The 20,500-nt window shown below is 34.3% G+C and overlaps 1 protein-coding gene across 3 annotated transcripts; it reads left to right on the top strand.

Moving 5' to 3' along the window:
* Positions 1-487: 487 nt before the first annotated feature.
* LOC135849061 (uncharacterized) lies at positions 488-15,895 on the top strand. Of its 3 annotated transcripts, none has more exons than XR_010559484.1 (8): positions 488-650; positions 721-823; positions 898-977; positions 1,046-1,200; positions 1,276-1,408; positions 1,493-1,709; positions 15,509-15,588; positions 15,729-15,895. XR_010559484.1 is itself a non-coding variant. In XM_065369210.1 (7 exons), exons 1-6 carry the CDS (start codon positions 630-632, stop codon positions 1,706-1,708), a joined length of 708 nt encoding a protein of 235 aa, XP_065225282.1. In that variant the 5' UTR covers positions 488-629; the 3' UTR covers position 1,709; positions 15,509-15,895. The 3 variants fall into 3 exon arrangements, 1 of the variants encoding a protein (XP_065225282.1); XR_010559485.1 differs by having other exon boundaries at positions 15,509-15,646; XM_065369210.1 differs by having other exon boundaries at positions 15,509-15,895.
* Positions 15,896-20,500: the final 4,605 nt, after the last annotated feature.

The raw sequence follows: 20,500 nt of genomic DNA, 5'->3' as shown, positions 1-20,500 counted from the left end.
TGACTGATTAGTTTTGTTTTATGTACTCAAGTAGCAGGTCTCAGGTCTAGATACGTTTTGTGTTTGAAAAAAATTTTGCTGTGTGCAAATTCCGAGTCAATGAGTCATTTCGAATGTCTCTTAATGGAAATATAATCAAGAGTTCAAGAGATATTAGTGATGAGTCATGAAAATTTGAAATTTTTGAATAAAACGATATCATTATTCGATTATCTTTTGAAACAGCTGATTAGAGATGTCCAAAGAATTTCTTTTTCAGTTTGCGGACGCGATGAGTCATTAGCGATAAGAATGGCACGAACGATTCCTCTTGATTCTCAATCGAACTGGTGACGTCATCTTTCACAGACATTTTGCGATGTTTTGCGCCCTCTAGTGGTGAAAAAAAGAAACTAATACTAGAATCTAATTAACTGATTCAGTTACCGAACGACATTTCCTCTCTTCTGATTGGTCGAATGCCAAATTACTCCTGCAAAACAAAATGAACGCTTTTGGTAGCTGAAAAGCGCGAAGTTGCTCACAAAAGTGATTTTACGAGTGTTTCTAGTGATTTTAGCTTTTATTCGCGAATTATTTCGATAAATCCAAGCTCCAGAGTTCCATCAAGAGTAAATTCTCGATACAAGATGTCCGCCGATATTACACTGGTAAGCATATTCATCCTGAATCTCCATTTCCAACACAAACTATGAAACTAATATACTACTCATTCGTCAGGCTGAAACCGAAACTCGTACAGAAATGGAAGAAAAACTGGAAAAGCTGATCGATAACGGTATCGCTGAAATGAAAAAGAAACTCAGTTGTTATTCGAAGCAAGGTAATAATACTTTCATATCGTCTATTCAGTTATTCTCAACTTTTCGCGGTCAATTTCATCGTTGTCTGTTGCAGTCGATCATAATGAACGTATAATCAAAGAGTTCGGTCTATGGGATTATTATAACTCGATTCCAGATGATGTATGCGGCGTGGTAAGTTGATCGAGTTTCATATTACTTTAGAAGAAACCGTACATTAATGGAGAATATTCGATGTACAGAACGATATCAGCGATGTGAACGTCGTATTGAATGCTCAAAACCAGAAACTGCAAAAGCTCAGCAACGAGTTGACCGTCGCGCAGTTGGATACGTATTTGAATTCTCTTCGCACGATGGCCAAATCCTTAGAAGAATATTACACCTATATACAGAAGTAAATTGAACCTCGAAATAGTCGAATTACGTGTATTTAGTTTGTTTACTAATCGAAGTGATTCATATTTAACAGAGAAATTGAAAAATACGACGACGAATTCATCAAGCAATGCCACAGCTGTAACCAAGACGGATTAGATTTCACCAATTTACAAACAACTATTCATAAACTGCAAGCTGATATTTATCAAGCTAACGAGAAACAGGTTCGAATCCATTTCCAATAACTACTGATCAAATAAGTCCAGTTTGTTGCGAGTAATTTATTATAATTATTACGATTATTACAGGAGCCAAAAACCATCGTAACAACGAAGCTATCGCAGTGTTTCGGTTTACACAAGGAAATCACTCTGTGTCAAACAGAATTAGATAAAATGAAGAACGAACTATCTACCATTCGTCATTTACCATCGAATCTTCCCGAAGCTGAAAAGAAACTCAACGATTTAAAGAAGAAATTCCGCGAAGTGTCCAACGAGTTCTCCAAGAAAGTGTCTCAATAAGGTAATTTTGAACAGAGGGTTATTTGAATACTCGTTCTGTTTGCCTGATTTCTTGTATGTCCTGTACCTAGATGAATTTATTTTTTAGTTTAGGATTTTATTTATTTATTTTTCATTTTGCATTCGTATAGTTTTAGATGCGGAATTATTATTACGTTGTATTTTTTCGAATAAATTATTCTGATCTCGTTATTACTTATGATTCTAGGTACGTGAACTCGATCAAGATAGTAATTAGACGAATCGCGAGTATAGTTTGTAAGATTACCTCGGTCAAAATACTCCAAACAGAATTCGCGCAGGTTTTCTCAGCTTCAAGTAATCGTTGGTATTCTACTTGATGCGATTTTATTCTGAATTTCGCGTTCGGTTCGCATTCGCATTGAAGTACCGGTTTCGTTTCGCAAGATAAACATCGAGGTTTTCGGTAACGTCTTTGGCGTTGAAAAATTTCGATTGGTTTGAAATGATAGGTGATGAAAATTTCATCTGCTGAGTATTGACGAGTGTCGATATCGTCAGGAGTATTCGTTTTACTGAATTTTTCTTTTAGTTCCTTCGTAGATGGGAAAAATTAACGAGTATTTTATTATTTGATCAGATGAACGTAAGGTAGATGCTATTTTCGATGAACGTTAAATGATCTTACCGTAACTGAATCTTTGATATGTTTTAAATTCTCTGAGACTGTTTTCGAATTGAAATAGACTGTGTAGCTTAGCAAGTGATCGAGTCTGGAGAACAATTATTTATATTAATATTGAAATAGCATTTTTTTGCGTCAACTTGGACTAATGTATTACAAAAGTTAGCCCTTTTCAAATTCACCTGTTGATAAAATTGATTTGAATTTTAGTATCGTCAGCTTCCAACGATACCAAATTATCTAGCCTGTTGATATGATAAAATTGCATTTTTAAATTATTCCAGAACAGTTTCTCATTCTTATAATATTCCATTCCTGAAAAAAATACGTACACTGGAATAAATACGACAGATATTTTCATACCACCGGTAAGATGATAACCGATCCTAACTTATCATTGTATCTTCTCGCTCGTAATCGAATTCCTCGATGATTCGTCCACTTTGCAAGTTAATTTTCAGTTTTTCCAGTTTATCAGATCGATCGTAAAAATAATTTTACCTCTGCAATGGGATTTTTACGAGCGTAATCATCGTATTTTATAATGGAACAGATTATACCATCAGAAGTGAACGATTTATTGAACCTTTCGTACTTCGTTTTACGATAAAGAATAACTTTACTACCTTGAGGAAATCTTCGTTCGAATTCTACAACGTAAGAGTGAAAATTAATCCGACGAAGAGACGAATGTACATAATAAGTTGAGCTTATGTTTGTCTGTCTCTGTAACTCTTTAGCTAACCTTATAGTACGGCAGTAAGCTGGTGATGGGCTATTTCTACAGAAAAGTCAAATGCATAGATTCAAATGGAGGTATTTATACTGTCCACGAAATTTTTCCAAGCAGGTAAAAGTTGAAATATTTCAACTTTTACCTGGACTGATGAACAAAATATAAAATTTAGGACATTATAATAATTATTATATTCATCAGAATTTATAAGAAAATAATATATTATTATTTTACAAGTTTAGAGGTTCAAAAGTCTGTAAAATTGAGCTTGAAAAAATGCCACGTTTTTTCTGTAGAAATCATAGCTTACTGCCAATTAGTCGGGGGGGGGGGGAGGTACATAAACATCTATTGCACCCCCCCCCCCCGCAGATCCTCTGGGACAACTTTTTTTCTTAAAGGGAGAGTCCTGCAGAACATTCCCAGCTGTTGTCCTAAAAAAAAGTGGCCCTTTTTGCGTTCCAACATTGGACTAGCACGAAATTTTCTAAACCGTACAAAAGGTAGTTGGAAAGAGCAGACAAAAATTCACCACTTGTCAAAATTTCAAGTGCTAAAGTGCCTTTTTCGGTTTTTGGTGAATTTTTGAAAATCAAATGTAGTCCAAAAATGAGGAAAAAACAACATTTTACCAAATTGACCTAGAAAGCTGAAATTTGGGATAAACCCTATTTCTGACCTGCTAAATCGATTGGAAACTGTTTCAAACCGTTTTGAGCAGTTCTGGAGCCTCCAGCGGATTTTTGAAACTTGAAAATCTCACAAAATTTCATCAAAATGGAGTTTGTGATCCGAAATTTGTTCCGAAAACTAATTTCAATACGCTAAGAAGTACTGCAGGTGGCTTTCAAGTCATTTTGGAGCTTCCAGCGACTTTTTGAAAATTCCTGGAGCTTCCAGCAGATTTTTAAAACTTTAAATTTTCACAAAATTGGGATATGCCCTATTTCTGACCTGCCAAATCGATTGGAAACTGTTTCAAACCGTTTTGAGTAGTTCTGGAGCCTCCAGCGGATTTTTGAATCTTGAAATTCCCACAAAATTTCATCAAAATGGAGTTTGTGATCCGAAATTTACTCTGCAAACTAATTTCAATATGCTACTTTTGAAAATTCCTGGAGTCTCCAGCAAATTTTTAAAACTTGAAATTCCCACAAAATTGGGATATACCCTATTTTTGACCTGCCAAATCGTTTGGAAACTGTTTCAAACCGTTTCGAGTAATTCTGGAGCCTCCAGCTGATTTTTGAAACTTGAAATTCCCACAAAATTTCATCAAAATGGAGTTTGTGATCCGAAATTTACTCTGCAAACTAATTTCAATATGCTACAAAGTCAACTGCACGTGAATTTCAAGTCGTTTTGGAGCTTCCAGCGACTTTTTGAAAATTCCTGGAGCCTCCAGCAGATTTTTAAAACTTGAAATTTCCACAAAATTTTATCAAAATGGAGTTCGTGACCAGAAATTTACTCTGCAAACCAATTTCAATACGCTACGAAGTATTGTAGGTGGATTTCAAGTCGTTTTGGAGCTTCCAGTGACTTTTTGAAAAAACCCTGGAGCCTCCAGCAGATTTTTAAAACTTTAAATTTTTAACAAAATTGGGATAATACCCTATTTCTGACCTGTCAAATCGATTGGAAACTGTTTCAAACCGTTTTGAGTAGTTCTGGAGCCTCTGGCAGATTTTTGAAACTCGGAATTCTCACAAAATTTCATCAAATGGAGTTGGAAAGCCGAAATTCATTCTGCAAACTAATTTCAATACGCTATGAAGTCGACTGCAGGTGATTTTCAAGTCGTTTTGGAGCCTCCAGCAATTTTTTGAAAAATACTGGAGCCTCCAGTAGATTTTTGAAATTTGAAATTTCCCCAAAATTTCATCAAATGGAGTTAAAAAGCCGAAATTTACTCCACAAACTGGTTTTAATGTGGTATGAAATCGACCGCAGTTTGTTTCAAGTGATTTTGAAACTTCGAGCTACTTTTTGAAAATTTCAATTTTCCAAAAAAACGCCATAAAACCTATGAGGAGCTCATTGCAAAAGTAGCCCTTGTCACATGAACCTATGCAATCTCCAAACCTCTCCCTTGAGCGTACCCAGTATCATGAATGTAAATTCTATAAATCAATTCCTCTCAGGGCTACTCAGGGTAGACCAACTTGACAGTCATTTCATCATTACAACATGATCTCCGCATTTGGCAATAGGTGCAATCGAGTGAAAAGGGTCTAAAAGTTCGTGTGACAAGGGCTACTTTTGCAATGAGCTCCTCCTATTTAAAACAATCTTAAGCACGAGTGCTTGAGATTGGTGCTTGTTAATGACCTTCATGACCGATAAAGTATCCGTTATTTTTTTTTTAAATCTGTGTACTCCAGTTTGAAACTTATTTTCGTGCATCGATTTCATACTCATTTGAAAAATTAAAAAATATAACGCTTTCGCCTCCGTTTGACGTAGGTAGAAAGATAAAATTCAGTTGACATGCTATTTTTTAACATTACATCTTGATCGAAAACGAGTATTTCACCATAAATAAATAAATGTAGTCAATTATTATTCGTGTCGGTAGGGTATATTTTTTAAAATTATAATATAATGCATCTTTTCGACCTGTTTGCAGTTAATTCATCGTCAGTATTTCGATGTTTCCTACCTGATTCCATTTTCTTTAGGTCAGCTCTCAATATTTTTACTTGTTCTGCATCTGCCGCATTGTCAATCTCGAACTTGGATTTCAGTGCTTCCAACTGGGCGGTCTTAAAAGCGATTAATTGTGCTATATCTATATCATCAGATTTCTTCTTCATGTCTGTCAGTTGTTGAGAGTTCAAAGACTCGATGAGTGTATTGTTACTTTTCTGCATAGTACATATAAAAAGGGTGACACTTTGGCACTATCACGCGAAAAGCAATAACGATTAGAACACGATGACACACGTCAGACTAGAATGATCAGTGAACAACTATACGAAAGTAGGTACTCGTATTCCAGTAATATATATTCTTCCAAATGGCGAGAATTTAAGCGTTGGGGAATAATATGACGTTGGTTTAATATGTGGATACGTGTGTGTAGGTATAGTTTTGAAATTTATAATAAACATCAGAACTACTTGTTCGTTTCAGATTGAAACAAAATCTGCGGAGATTTCGACGACACATAGGTCGGTACTTAACTACTTATGTATGCATTGCATAGAGTACATTTCTACCTATAAACTTTTTAATACGTATAGTTGAAAATAACTCATCAGCACGGGGTTTTGTACAATCGAATATAAATTAGGGCATTATATTTCAAAAATTACACTTACACCATACGCAACAATGACGAATAAATCAACTCTAAAAATACGCCAGGAAGATACCCCTTGATAGTTTAGGATTGACAATCCGGTTCGCATGTGTGTAGTTTAGGTTGCTGTTTTACGAGGTGAATTATTCGATGTTTCAGTGGAACACTCGGTTCGGGGGGGTATTGAAGAATAGTAATAAGGGGTTAGATTAGCCAGAGCGGACAGCATGCGTTTTTCCTATGATTTTACTTGAGAATTTGCAAATTGCTCATTTTTGATTTAATTCGTGTTTTGAAATTATTTTCATTTCAAAATTACTCAATCGTTCTGATTGTGAATGCAAACATATCGAAAAATGTAAGTACATAATTTCTGAAACTGGACAAATATTCTGGAATACTTGAATTGCCACCGATTTTTCAATCGTTACTATTAATTTAAAAAACAGCTAAAGACATGTATGTGTGGGGGGGGGGGATGTTCAAAATTTTATCAACACTGATCTGCGTGACGCTGTCTTGAAAAAACTGTGGAAAAAGTTAAGCTTTACATCTTCATAATTAAGTTTTGACTTTTAATTTTTTTTTTTTTTTAGAAATTTCATCATCAGACTTTTGAAAATTTATGAAAAACGTGATCAGGTATTCAGTATGACACAAAAGTAGTGCTCGGTGCCTTTTCTTTCCATGTGGAAAGAGCTAGTGAAATGAATGAAGCGGCGTTGAGTAGGAAAAATTAAGTGCTTTCTATAGCGACCTTGAAAATTTCAGGCCCATGCATGGGGTGTCCACAAATGAAAAACCAGTTTGGTCAAAAAATTCAAACTGGTTTTTATTTGGCCAATGTATTCTACACATTGAGGCGACAAAAACGTGATTTGAATTTTTTGAAACCGGTTCACCAATTTGCGATCTGTTAACAAAAAACGCCCAAAAATTGTAGATATAGAGAAAAAAAGCTTGATACAAAAGTTGTAGAGCGTGAAAAATTACACAATTCTGTCTAATCTTATTTTGAAACCGGTTCATTGGTTCGCATTTAGCAACCGGTTTTTGACAATCACCTAAAAATTGGAGATGGAGAAAAAAGTTTGAAACATGAGTTGTAGAGCGTGAAAAATTGCACTATTTTCGCTGATCAGATTTTGAAACCGATTCATTAATTTGCAATTAGTTATCAAAAATTATCAAAAAATTGAAGATAGAGAAAAAAGTTTGAAACATATCGCACCTCGGGAGTAATAAGGTCACATCTCAAAAAAAATTGATTTTGATGTTTTTGCATTTTTGGGGTTTGTATGACCCCCCTCAACCAAAAATTACACTTTGAGTTGGGTACATTATCTAGATCTTGTAAAAAATGCAAATGGCCTAACTCAAAATCTCAACAACATTGCAAGTTGTTTGGAGTCATAAGGGCACATCTCAAAAAACTCCACCTTTTTTGAGCGAATTTCATACATACAAAGTGTTAACAAATAGTTTTGATTGTTTTGAATGTTTGTCAGTTAGAAATTGTAAAGATTTTCGTTATGGTACATTAAGTACGCATCGTACAAATGTACGTTGGTCGTACGTAAATTACGTTTTAAATTCTGTTTTCTAAAAAATAGTTTAAATTTAAATTCGTCGAAGTTTTCGTATTGTTCGTTCGGTAATATGTGGCTGCGCCAGGCTTTACGTAATTTTGCGGAAATGTAAATATCGCTGGTTAGCAGCAATTTTATAAAGTTAAAATGTTGAACTTATTTTTGTTTTGAAATAAGTTCATTACTCCGAAAATATTTGATGCGTTAACAACGTATTTTTGTTATTGTTATTGAATTTTCTCCGATGACAATTTCTTGTCAATTTTTTATTTAATGTTTTAGAAATTTTTCATTTGAATAAATTTTAATTTATCGAAGTAAAAGGCGATCCACGTTATTTATCCGCCTCTGGAATGACGATTGAAGTTATTTTCACGTCATTTATAAGAGAAATAGTCGCAAGGAGTGCATTTTTTATTGGTTTGTACCAAATGGAAAAAAATTTTTAAATTGATCACTTTTCAGAAAAATGAATTTGCACATATCATGACATTTTAGTTTTTTGAGAAAAACTCAAAAACTAAGCACTCTAGAAAAAAACTAACGACATTATGTCGATTGGAAATTTAATTCTCTACAACTTTGTTAACATGAAATTTTTTTGGACGCTTCCTTTCGCCTCCACATCAACTTTAATGAAAGGTTATAACTCAAAATGTTTTCCAAACATTGAAATATTTCCTCTTTAAGATTTTATTTTTCAAACTGTTCTTATGCTAAATGAAGGTAGGATACCAGATCTTTAAAATGAGTTGCTATTCATTCCTCACAATTAATTATAAGTTGATGAAAATAATGAATCAAGTTTTAAAAAAAAAAGAAAATCACTCTCCTGTAAAATTTCACTTTTTTGAGATGTGACCTTATTACTCCCGAGGTGCGATATATGAAGTTGTAGAGTGTGAAAAATTGAACTATTTTTGCTGATCAGCTTAAAATCAGTTCATTAATTCGCAGCAAGCCATCGAAAGTTACCTGGTTGCAAATTATTTAGCCATTTACAAAATCTGATAAGTGACAACACTGGTAGTTCAATTTTTTACGCTCTACAACTTTTGTTCCCAGCTTTTTTCTCGATCTCCAATTTTTAGGTAATTGTCAAGAACTGGTTGCTAAATGCGAACCAATGAACCGGTTTCAAAATGTAATTGAACAGAATTGTGTAATTTTTCACGCCCCGTGCCCTACAACTTTTGTTTCAAACTATTTTCTCGATCTCCAATTTTTAGGTAATTTTTATGAACTGGTTGCAAAATGCAAATTAATGAACCGGTATCAAAATCTGATCAGAGTAAATAGTTCAATTTTTCACGCTCTACAACTGTTTCAAGCTTTTTTCTCTATCTGCTATTTTTGGGTGTTTTCTGTTAACTGGTTGCAAATTAATGAACCGGTTTCATAAAATTCATATCACGTTTTTGTCACCTTAGTGTGTAGAATACATTGGCCAAATGAAAACGAGTTTGAATTTTTTGACCAAACCAGTTTTTCAATTTGTGGACACCCTGTGCATGGGCCTGACATTTTCAAGGTCGCTTTTGAAAGCACTTATTTTTCCCTACTCAACGCCGCACAGTGGGACCGCTGAGCTAAAGCTGGCCAAAATTATGATGCCTGTCAGAAAGGCAGAAAGGGGGTTTTCGAAGGCGCTGCATGAATCCAATTTTGATGATATTTTTGCCCTCAGATGAAATGGAGTTCCAGAGGGGGGGAGCTAAACTCACAATTTTGAATAATTTTAAGTGAGGTATCAAAATATATGTTTTTTGACCCCCCCTGAATTCAATTCTGATGATATTTTTGCTCTCAGATAAAATGGGGTCCCAGGGGGGCGGGGTTAACCGAAAATTTTGAAAATTCTTGAGTGGTGTATCGAAATTATATGTTTTTTGGCCTCCTAAAATTCAATTCTGATGACTTTCTGCTCTCAGATGAAAAGAGGTCCCAAGGGGGGGGGAGGGGGTAAACCAGGAATTTTGAAAATCTTTGAGTGGGGTGATCAAAATCTAAGAATATTGTTGATTCTAAATTTTGGTTCATAGGTCATCTGATGGAAAATTTTATGTAGAACAACTTTTGTAGACTTCATTTTTGAGCTAGGACCAGGGCTGTAAGGTAATTTATGTCGGTAAATTACCTTACCGTATTTTACGGTATTTTACCGAAAGTTTATTACCGTAAGTTACCAAAAAGCAAAATTGCTCCAACTTTCCTTCATAAATTTCCAAATTTCCATGGAAATTCATGATTTGAAAGTTACCAATCCTTATAAAGGAGGAGTATCGACAAGGCCATTTTTTGGCACCAGACAGTTATCGGCTGAACCACTCTTAAAATGTTGTAATGAATGCCCCAAATACGAATCCGTGGTTAGTTAACCCAAAATGACCATTTTTGGGCTCCAGGAGTCCCCAAAGTTGCGAATAAAAAAATAATTTTTGGAACCACCGAGTATTACTTTCAAAAACTTTTTCAACGTAAAATATCTGTTTGAACCCGTTACACATTATACGAGGCAATTTTTCCATTTTCGACCCTCGGGGGCAGAAATTGGGGGGGTTTTAATTTTTGAAAAATTTTGGAACCACCATTTTGAACCTACCCCTTTGAACCCCGCTGAAAAGCTTTTTACAGTTTATTAGTATCTGAAAGACCTCCACCCTACCAAATTTTGAGCTCAATAAAATTTTGCGCTGGTACTCAAAAATCCAAATTTTCAATTTTTTGTAATTTGGATTTTTTGGGAACCCCCGGATAGCTGGAAACCTGCGATTTGCGCCAAACGTAACGTTTTGAGGCATATACCTATTCAATAACCTAGGTGAAAAAATTTAATTAAGCCCCCTGTATATTCGTAATTTTGAACCCTTTTTTTAGAGCCCCCCCCCACTTTGGGCACCCCTGAAAAAAGGCGATTATGCATATTTTTTCAAATCTTTGAAACATTACTTTAGGATCAATAATTGATTGATCAAAATCGACTATGATTGAAAATCGATCAATCGAATAGCGAAATCGACTCAATTGAGATTTTCGATCTCGCATGGTCCATCATAAATTCTGAATGAAAAAAGTATTCCAACGTTATCAACTTCAAACATTGACTTCCGAATCGAAAATCGATTGCTTAATCGAATTCAAAAAAAAATCGATTCCTTTGTGATTTTTGATCTCGTGCTTCTGATCGAAAATGTTCGAATTCGAAATGAAAATCGATTACAGTTGATTCAGAAAATTCTTGATCAAAATTCGATCATGATCGAAAATCGAAATATCGAATTCCAGAAATTTATTCATTTGTGATTTTTGATCTCATTTGATGGCGATGAATCGCATCTTAAACGAAAAAATCGATCTTGGTCTCAAAAATTGACTTCAGGAGTCTAAGATCAAAAATCAATTAATTTTGATCTCATAATTATGACCAACAATGTACGAAATGAAAAATAAATTTCAGCGTATTCAAAATCAAGAATTTCGTATCAAAAATCGATCATGATCAGCAATTGATTAATCGAACGTCAAAAATTGATTCATTCACGATTTTTGATCTCACTTGATCGATCAAAAATGTACAAAGTGAAAAGTACATAGATACATAGATAGCCTAAATTTCGGCATATTAAAAATTAAAAATCAAACGTGATCAAAAATTGATTAATCAAATTCAAGAAATTGGTTTATTTGAGATTTTTGATCTCATTTGATTGCACATGTTCGAAATGGAACATTAATTATGTAATCTCAAAAAATGATTCTTCCGACCAAAAATATTGTGAAAACATCTTATCACGTCTCATGATCGAAATCGAAAATCATAAATAGAGTTTTAGAAGATCATTTCCTGGAGAAAAAAATAATAATAATTTCGGTCGATTTTTATTTTCTGACAATCATAAATGGAATCAGAAATTCCAAATTGATCGGTTTTTGTGATCCGATTACCTAATCGATTTTTGGTTTGAAGATTCAAAGTAATGCAAATCGAATCTCCTAAAAAGTACCTACCCTTGTTAGTGGTAATATCAAGATAGGATACAATTTTGTACAGAACTCGAAGTTGGCGGTGATTTTTATTTTGAGCTCCAAAACTGAAATTTTTTAACCCTCTCAATCAAAATCATCCTTTTGCTATGCATCAGAATTGGAAAAATACTTCCTAAAATGTCAATAACTCGTTTTCCGAAGTTCTGATAGTTTTTGTTCGGTCCAACGAATAGTGCTATTGAGGAGTGTTTTTTGAACATCCTGTATTATTGATTACAAGCAAATATTACCCGTCCTACGGACGGGTCACCCATAACGCTTCATTTTAAATAAAAAAATAATGAAAAATTGCAATGCAAAGTTTCATGCCTAAGTGCTATTTTTTTTTTGTTTTTGGTATTTTCAACGTGAAAATTACTATTAGCATGAAGAATGCGCGAGAATAGGAAAATACCACGTGTCATTAGTACCTTGGCTTGAAAGTAAAAACATTTAAAAAAATTTCCCTCGCTTTCCTCTTTTACTAAAATTCCCATTTTCATATATTTATGAAAGGCTAGGGTTCCAACCATCCAGAAAATTAAATTCAACATCCTAAAAAACCAATACATTCATACCCATGTTGAATTTGTATCCAACCCCCCCCCCTTTGAAGGCTCTTTTAATTTTAGGAAACTATAGCCTTTTGAACTGAAATGTTAGTTCACTCATAAACAATTTTTTTTGCTCAAAATTGTTATATTTCCACTTTGAACGCTTCCCTTTTCTTCCTATACAATACATAGGCTGAAAATTTTATAGTGAGTCCACCCTGGAGTGTCTATACATACAAAGAATGTGTTATCGTTACCGTAACTGCGTCCCTCTCCGTTTTCCACAAAAAAAATTCACTCAAAAGTGCTATATTTCCACTTTTAACGCCCCCCTCCTCTCATATGCTTAAAAAATGTTATCGTAAGTCTGTCTTGAGGTGTACTACAACACATCATTATCACCACACCCTTCTCCGTTTCTCATATTACATTCCTGAGCTTCCTCCCCCCTAAGTTGTTAATAAATCTTGGAAACGTTTTGCCAGACTCAACTAACTCGTTGAGTTTTGTAAATTTTTAGTGTTAATACCTAAAGGAATTTATTTACTTACCAGAAAAAAAATGTTTTTTTCACTTCTTGGAATACAAAATTTCGAGAGCTTTTTTTCCCCTAAATTTGATTGGGTGTTTTTGCTTATGTAGGTATTTTAAAACTGGAATTTCTACATTTTGAAATTTTCAAGCCAAAAAATTGCGTTTGAGTCTTTTTTTTTTGTTTTTTAGAACTAAAATTTCTACAATAAATCACTTACATTTTGAAATTTTCAAGCCAAAAAAATCAAATTATTCCCTTAACAAAAACATTGTTCTTTAAAATTATCAAAATTAAAAATTTCACACTACTGTAGAGGGTACTTGGGACTCCATGTTACCACTCTACAGTGGTAATTTGATGCCCAGGACGGAGGCTGCACTGAACCAGGCGCAACGCCATCTGGTGAGCTGGTTCAGGGAAGCTGATGGCTGAGAGTAAGATACAGAGTAGCTTCGCAGTTTTCCAATCTTCTTTAACCGAGTAAGATAGAGCTTTTACGCTAGCTTGGAGAACGCTCATGCCTTTAAGCAGAATCTTTCGCATTGTTGAATGGTAATGATTGTACATCGTAGTAACGTGTACTGTATGTCTTTTCATGTGCTTGAATAAATATTCAGAGTAAATTGCCTTGGCCATTTATTGCGTTAGTATTTATAAGAGTACATCTGTGTTGGGTAAAACTGAGATAGGTATTTTAATACCTTGGGACTTTTGGTCTAAACGGCCTTATCAACTTTAGTGGCCTCTGAGCCAGATGGTGTTTGAGTCACGAGGACACTAAAAGAGAAAGTTAAGGTTTTACCATTACATTACATCTTACATCTTTTCTGCCACCTAAAGCAGTGCACCTATACATAAGATGAGTGCAAGATTACCATTTTACTTACATACAACTTAGCAATTTTTGATTCAAAATTCCCTGGATTTAAACTTATTTTACACTGGAGATTCAAAAAAAATTAACCATTCTGGATGTATGTATTTATCGAAGTTATCGTTTTTAAACTGATACAAAACTGTAGGGGATATTGGTTAAGTAAATCACCCCCCCCCCCCTAGTTGTCAAATCTTGGAAACGTTTTAACTGACTCGACGAAGTCGATAAATTTTGTGAGTTTTCAGTCTTAATAAAGAAACTTATTTGCCAAATTTTTTGGAACTTGAAACACATTTTTGGCTCAAGCCTGTTCGTTTGTCTGTTTTTTTTTTTCAAAATCAAACTTTCTGAAAATCTATTACCTATTTATTAAAATTTAAAAAAATGTTTAAATTCAAAAATAAACTCCTCACATGGAAAAAAAATGTTTTTTTACTTCTCAAGATACAAAATTTTGAGAGCTTTTGTTCTTAGTTCTTTGGGGTTTTCTGATTTTGTTTTTAAAACTCAAATTTCTACCCAAAATCACTCAAATTTTGAAATTTTTCAACCAAAAAAATCGAATTCTTCCCATATAAAAAAAAAACATTGTTCTTTCAATCATCAAAAATGAAAATTTACGAAAGCTTTTGCTCTCGCTATGTCTGGCTCAATTTGTTTGATTACATAATATTTTATTGTTTTACAAAATGAAAATGGAATTTTGAGAGCATTTACTCTTACTTCGTTTGGGTCTTCGAGCTTTTGTTCTCATTTCGTTTGGGTTTTTCTGATTTTGTTTTTAAAACTTAAATTTCTACCAAAAATCACTCAAATTTTGAAATTTTTCAACCAAAAAAATTGAATTCTTCCCATCAAAAAAACATTGTTCTTTCAATTATCAAAATGGAAATTTACGAAAGCTTTTGCCCTCACTATGTCTGGCTCAATTTGTGACTAAGTGAAAAAAAAATTAAAGTTCAAGAGATATGATTGGCCAATGAGTTTACCCATACTTTTCGAGTTTCTTCAGGAATAGATCCACCTTCGATCTCCTATTTTCTAATTTGATGATTTTGTAAAATGCTTAGCAAATCGGAAATATTCGGTGTCGAAATGAAAGCTCTTGATGACGTCATCGTCGTGACGTCATAAAAACTTTGAAGCTCAATTGTAGCGTTTTGCGGCAAAATTTTGAAAATCGAATGTCCAGTGGATAATCTACACCATAACGGGAGTCTATGGTCAAAATTTCAGCCGTTTTTATCCAGCCGTTTAGCCGTGATGCTGTGACAAAGAATTTCGAACTTCGCTTTATATAATAGATGATTGATTTTGTTAATCAATCAGCGCACCTGAATATTTCTATCTATACCTTATAGTTCAAAGTTCGCAATTTGGTTGGGTACATAATTTGATAAAACGTAATGAGGAACTGTAATTAATTTCAGTTGAATTGAAATTGAAAATTTTTAATTTACTTCATGCATGTTTCTATTAGGTACCTATTTGAAAAAAAAAAATTGTAATTCGACACCTTGATTAATATTTCAGATACGCAATCACCATTTGGTATTACGACTTGAGGCAGAAAATCGAATCAGTAAAATTTCGACAAAAGCAAACACCGCAAAGTAAATAGAATCGAACGTACCTCCTATTATGTAATCTATGGAAATTCAGCTAATTTTTGTAACTAAAAATTGGAAAGTACCGTACATATTTGTAATCGATTGCAATATTTTCATTAGATTATTACATAATTTTCTTTCAGGAACTGAAGAAACGAACGAAAATCAAAAGAAAAAAACTACTGACGGATCGTAGTATCATATTGGTTAATTTTTCATTTTTTCATTAATCATCTAGTCGTTTTTATTGTTGTTGATGTTGTCGTTGTTGTTTAATATAGGTACCAAACAATGAAATTTTACCAGTGTATTTTTCTTTTTTTCTTTTATTTTTTAATGATGTTAACGTTTATTACTTTATTCCTGTCCCAGTTGATGATCACATTTTATCGCTCGGATAACGTGCCCCATCTTGGAGAATGTCCTCTACCAAATTTTCTAAAAAATGTTTGTCCCCACCTAACTTCGAAAAATGGCGGTTTTGATGCTCCAGCTCCCTATTGTGTCGACCAGAAAATCCCTTTTACCTTTATTACTGAGAATGAACTTTTCATCGTGATAAAAATAGACTAACTAAGAAATTGAAAAGAGGAAGAATCGAGCTTTCGAAACCATTATTTAGGTACTTACCTACCTACTTTGTCTCAGCGACTCAGCGTTCATTTCTAAGATCTGTGAGAAACAAAAACAGTTAACAAAGAGCTTACACTTTGAGCATAATACGACCATATTGCAATTACTTATTGTACAAGAACTTGCGCGTATAATAACGTACCTATGTAGGTACTTATAAGTAACAAAAAATAAAATATGATATTTTACTGTGTTTCTTGCGATGGTTTTTTTGGTTCGTGGGAAAGAAAATTAGAAAATAAAGTAAGTAGGTAACAAATTTTAATTTCGAGAGTAAAATACCAACCAATGGTATTTTACGGGATTAAATGGCATTACGCGTTTCATAGGGAAAAATAAAACACGCTACCGGTACTTATTTCTACATCTCTGGTAAGACGTGTTAAGTGGTAAGTATAAGTAGGTACCCAACTCATTTAATTAGCGAAAATTGAAAGAAATACAGTATTACTCAAGGTAGGTACCTATCTACTAGATATTCTTTCCCGATATAGCGATGAATAGAAATAAGAGGGAGAAATATCGTCGTTCCAACCCACCCTACCTACGTACATTATCAAATAAAAATCTGCTTTTTTACTCGCCAAACTACTCGAAAGGAAATTTTTTAAATCAAATGCCTTTCTTTTTACAGAACTGTCCAAGAATTCTGTTTCTTGTTAGAATAATTAATAAACAAATTTTTACCTAGGTATTATTTTTTTTTTTTCACGAAGTCCTGCTTTTTGGCCATAACTGGAAGGAAATCTGGTAGATATTTATTGAATTTGAGCTGTAAGCTATCGAGACTGAAATGAAAAACCGTTTCGTATGTATTATAAAGCCAATTGTAAGTACGGTATTTATTTTTGTGCTTACATAACTCCGTAGTACATCTACATAAAATGTATGTACTTCAAATAAAATCGAGATAAAACGGTGCAAATGTAGCTACGTGTACTTATGGGTACCTATCTAATTATTTGAAATATTTTGTTGTTCAAAAATTAATATAAAATAAAAATGTTTTACTTGCTTCGAATAAAACCGATATAAGAAACCGGAGTAAATTCCGTTCAGTTTTCATGATGGAATGTAATCCGTATAAAGGGGAAACGCGGGGCAACCAAGCTTGTATTTTATTTTTCTTTTCTTTTATCGAAGAATTTAGCATTTGCACGAAGATTTTCAGGTTGCTATTTTAGCCATCTTTGCAACGACGATGTATTTTATTAAGAATTATTTCATTTGAGAACGACGCTTCGATAGGTACGTTGGCGTTTTTTTGTTCTCTATTTTCTCTTTTGACTCGTTTAAAATACACGTTTCTTCGTAAAAAATAAAAATAATTGTATTTAAAATTGTTGTCATTTACCTAAGCAAATTGTTTTTTCCTGTGTTTTTATTTATTTAGTGAGGGAGTTTACTGAAAGCATGCCTACTAATTGAGTCTGAAATTATTTTATGAATAACCCACTTATTGTTCATATTTTAAACAAGAAAGTACATTTCCACTCGGGTATTACGACATTTTCTTTCATCATAGGTATGTATCAGAACGCAAAAAAAAAAAAAAAAAAAAAAACATTCAACGTAAAGACCCGATAACGGCGCACTGTAAGTACGTATAATTCTAGGTTTTTTCAACTTTTTTTTTTTTTTTTTTTAATTCATCGCGAAGAGATATCTATAAGTATAGATATGATGTACGTAGGTAGAGTTATGTACCTAATTCTACCTACCTATGATTGCACGTGTTGTTTTTTTGTTCGATTTTCACCAGTAGAGCGGGAAAATAACGTAAAAAAGCAAGGGCGAAAAGGAAAAAATTGGCACATGAATTTTTTCTTCGGGAATGTGTTCAGATGGACCCTATGAACTACCAGAAAAAAACCGACCCTTCTACCACTGGAGCTAATTTTGTTAGGGAGCTAAAACCAGTTCCTATTCACGATTTTTGCGATTTACTCCGCAAATAGGTATTATATTTACGAGAAAAGCTCGTCGTCGTCGTAGTCGCGCTCCTTTACAGGAGATAGCGTATTTTATGTCCATCTATATTAGCCGGTATCTAGCGTATCTAATTGTTTCTTTCAGGGTCTTGCAGGGGGAGTTGGCCGGTGAGTTTGTTGTTAACAGTTCCGATCGTTTCCTCCCTCTCGTCGATCTTCCTTGGATTTTCCCCTGTACAGCTAGCATGAAAATACCATTTTCTCGTATCTTATGAGCTAAATACTTTAGCTTTCTGTTTTTGATGTCTTCAACTACGACTTTCCGCTCCTCTCCTATTCTTGCTAGTACTTCCTTGTTGGTAATGAAGTCCTTCCATGAGATCCGTAGTAGCCTTCGATAGCACCACATCTCAAAAGCGGATACTTTCTTCTCGCATTCTGCACTCATGGTCCATGTTTCGCAGGAATACTTCAGAACGGTCCATACGTAGCATCGCATAATTCTCTTCCTCAGATCAATACTCATCGTTCGATTTCCCAGCACATTGGCAAGGTTGTTGAAAGCAGTCTTTGCCATTCCAATCCGTGATTTAATTTCTTTATGATCTCTACCATCCTTGTTTATCAGTGCTCCAAGGTACCTGAATTGCTTTACATTTTCAATTTCTTGTGATCCGATGTTGATTTTGACCTCTTTATCATCTCCTTTCGTAAATCTCATCACCTTGGTCTTGCCTGCATTTATTTTCATTCCATATTTTAATCCAGCACTGTTGATTTCGTTACCTTAATGCCAAATCCGAGTATGTCCATCCAAAAAAACATCGTCATTTTGCGTCACTGATAAGGCTCTGGGAAGCCCTGAATTGAAAAATTTGCATCGGAGTACAGCTAAAATGCACTACCGAAGATACATGAAGCTGACCGATGTTCAATCAGAACTCAACGAACCCTTCCGAGCATATCCGAGCCTTATCAGTGATGCGTAAAATCGTCCTTTTTTTGTATGGACATACTCGGATTTGGCATTAAGGTAACGATTTGGTTGATCATTTTCTGCATCTGCGCCTCTGTCTCAGCAAGGATCACTTTGTCGTCTGCATAACTTATTTCATTTATTCTCTTGCCATTGATCTTGAATCCCATTCGTTCGATTCGCGCTTCTCTCATTATTTCTTCTGCATACATGTTGAACAACCTGTGTGAGAGGGGGCATCCTTGCCTCACACCTCTCTTTATTCCACATCCGTTCTCCGAGTACTCAGTTCCAATCTTGATGTTAGCGCTTTGCTCCCAGTACAGGTTCTTGATTATTTGCAGGTCTTTGTTATCGATATTGTATTTTTCCAGGATCTCCAACATCTTCTCATGGTTGACACGATCAAATGCTTTTTCATAATCGACGAAGCAAGCAATGATTTCCCTATTTGCATTCAGTGCTCTTTGAATGATCACTTTCAGCAGGGCAATTGCATCTCTCGTCCCATTTTTTGCTACAAAGCCATATTGTGTTTCGCTTAGATTTTCATCTATCTTCTTTTCAATTCTGGCATTTATGATGGAGAGTAGTAGCTTCAGTGCGTGGCTCATCAGTGCGATGGTTCTATATTCAGAGCATTTTTGCGAGTTGTTCTTTTTTGGTATTGGTACAAAATTTACTGCTTTGAAGTCCTTAGGCAGAGTGCCTTCATCGTATATTTTGTTTATTATCTTCAGCAGCTCCTTTTCATACTCTGGTGTTAAATGTTTGATCAAGTCTGCTGGTATGAGATCTTCTCCCACTGCTTTGTGGTTTCTGGCTCGCTTCACAGCATTCCTCAGCTCCCACATTTCAATTCGTGGTGCCTCTTCTGTGAATGAAACTGCAATTTGAGCCGGATGTGTATCATCTCCATACAGTTCTTGTATGTAGCTGATCCAGACCTCTTCAGTTTCTTGATTAGTAACACAGTACTTTCCGTCTTTTCCTCGCATATATCGCACCTCGGGAGTTATAAGGTCACATCTCAAAAAAGTGAAATTTTACAGGAGAGTGATTTTCTTTTTTTTTAAAATTTGATTCATTATTTTCATCAACTTATAATCAATTGTGAGGAATGAATAGCATGTCATTTTGAAGATTGGGTATCCTACCTTCATTTAGCATAAGAATATTTTGAAAAATAAACTCTTAAAAAGGAAATATTTCAATGTTTGGAAAACATTTTGAGTTATAACCTTTCATAAAAAGTGATCTGGAGGCGAAAAAAAGCGTCCAAAAAAAGTTTCAAGATAACAAAATTGTAGAGAATTAAATTTCCAATCGACATAATGTCGTTAGTTTTTTTCTACAGTGCTTAGTTTTTGAGTTT

Source organism: Planococcus citri, chromosome 5 (assembly GCF_950023065.1).
Source record: "Planococcus citri chromosome 5, ihPlaCitr1.1, whole genome shotgun sequence".
Lineage (NCBI taxonomy): Eukaryota > Metazoa > Arthropoda > Insecta > Hemiptera > Pseudococcidae > Planococcus > Planococcus citri.
This window is presented reverse-complemented; position numbering and strand designations above follow the sequence as displayed.

Bases quoted from the DNA above. Each gene is read 5' to 3' on its own strand.
- LOC135849061 (XM_065369210.1), top strand. From the start codon at position 630: ATGTCCGCCGATATTACACTG. The intron at 651-720 runs GTAAGCATATTC...CTCATTCGTCAG, and splicing joins TGTCCGCCGATATTACACTG to GCTGAAACCGAAACTCGTAC. The intron at 824-897 runs GTAATAATACTT...TGTCTGTTGCAG, and splicing joins CAGTTGTTATTCGAAGCAAG to TCGATCATAATGAACGTATA.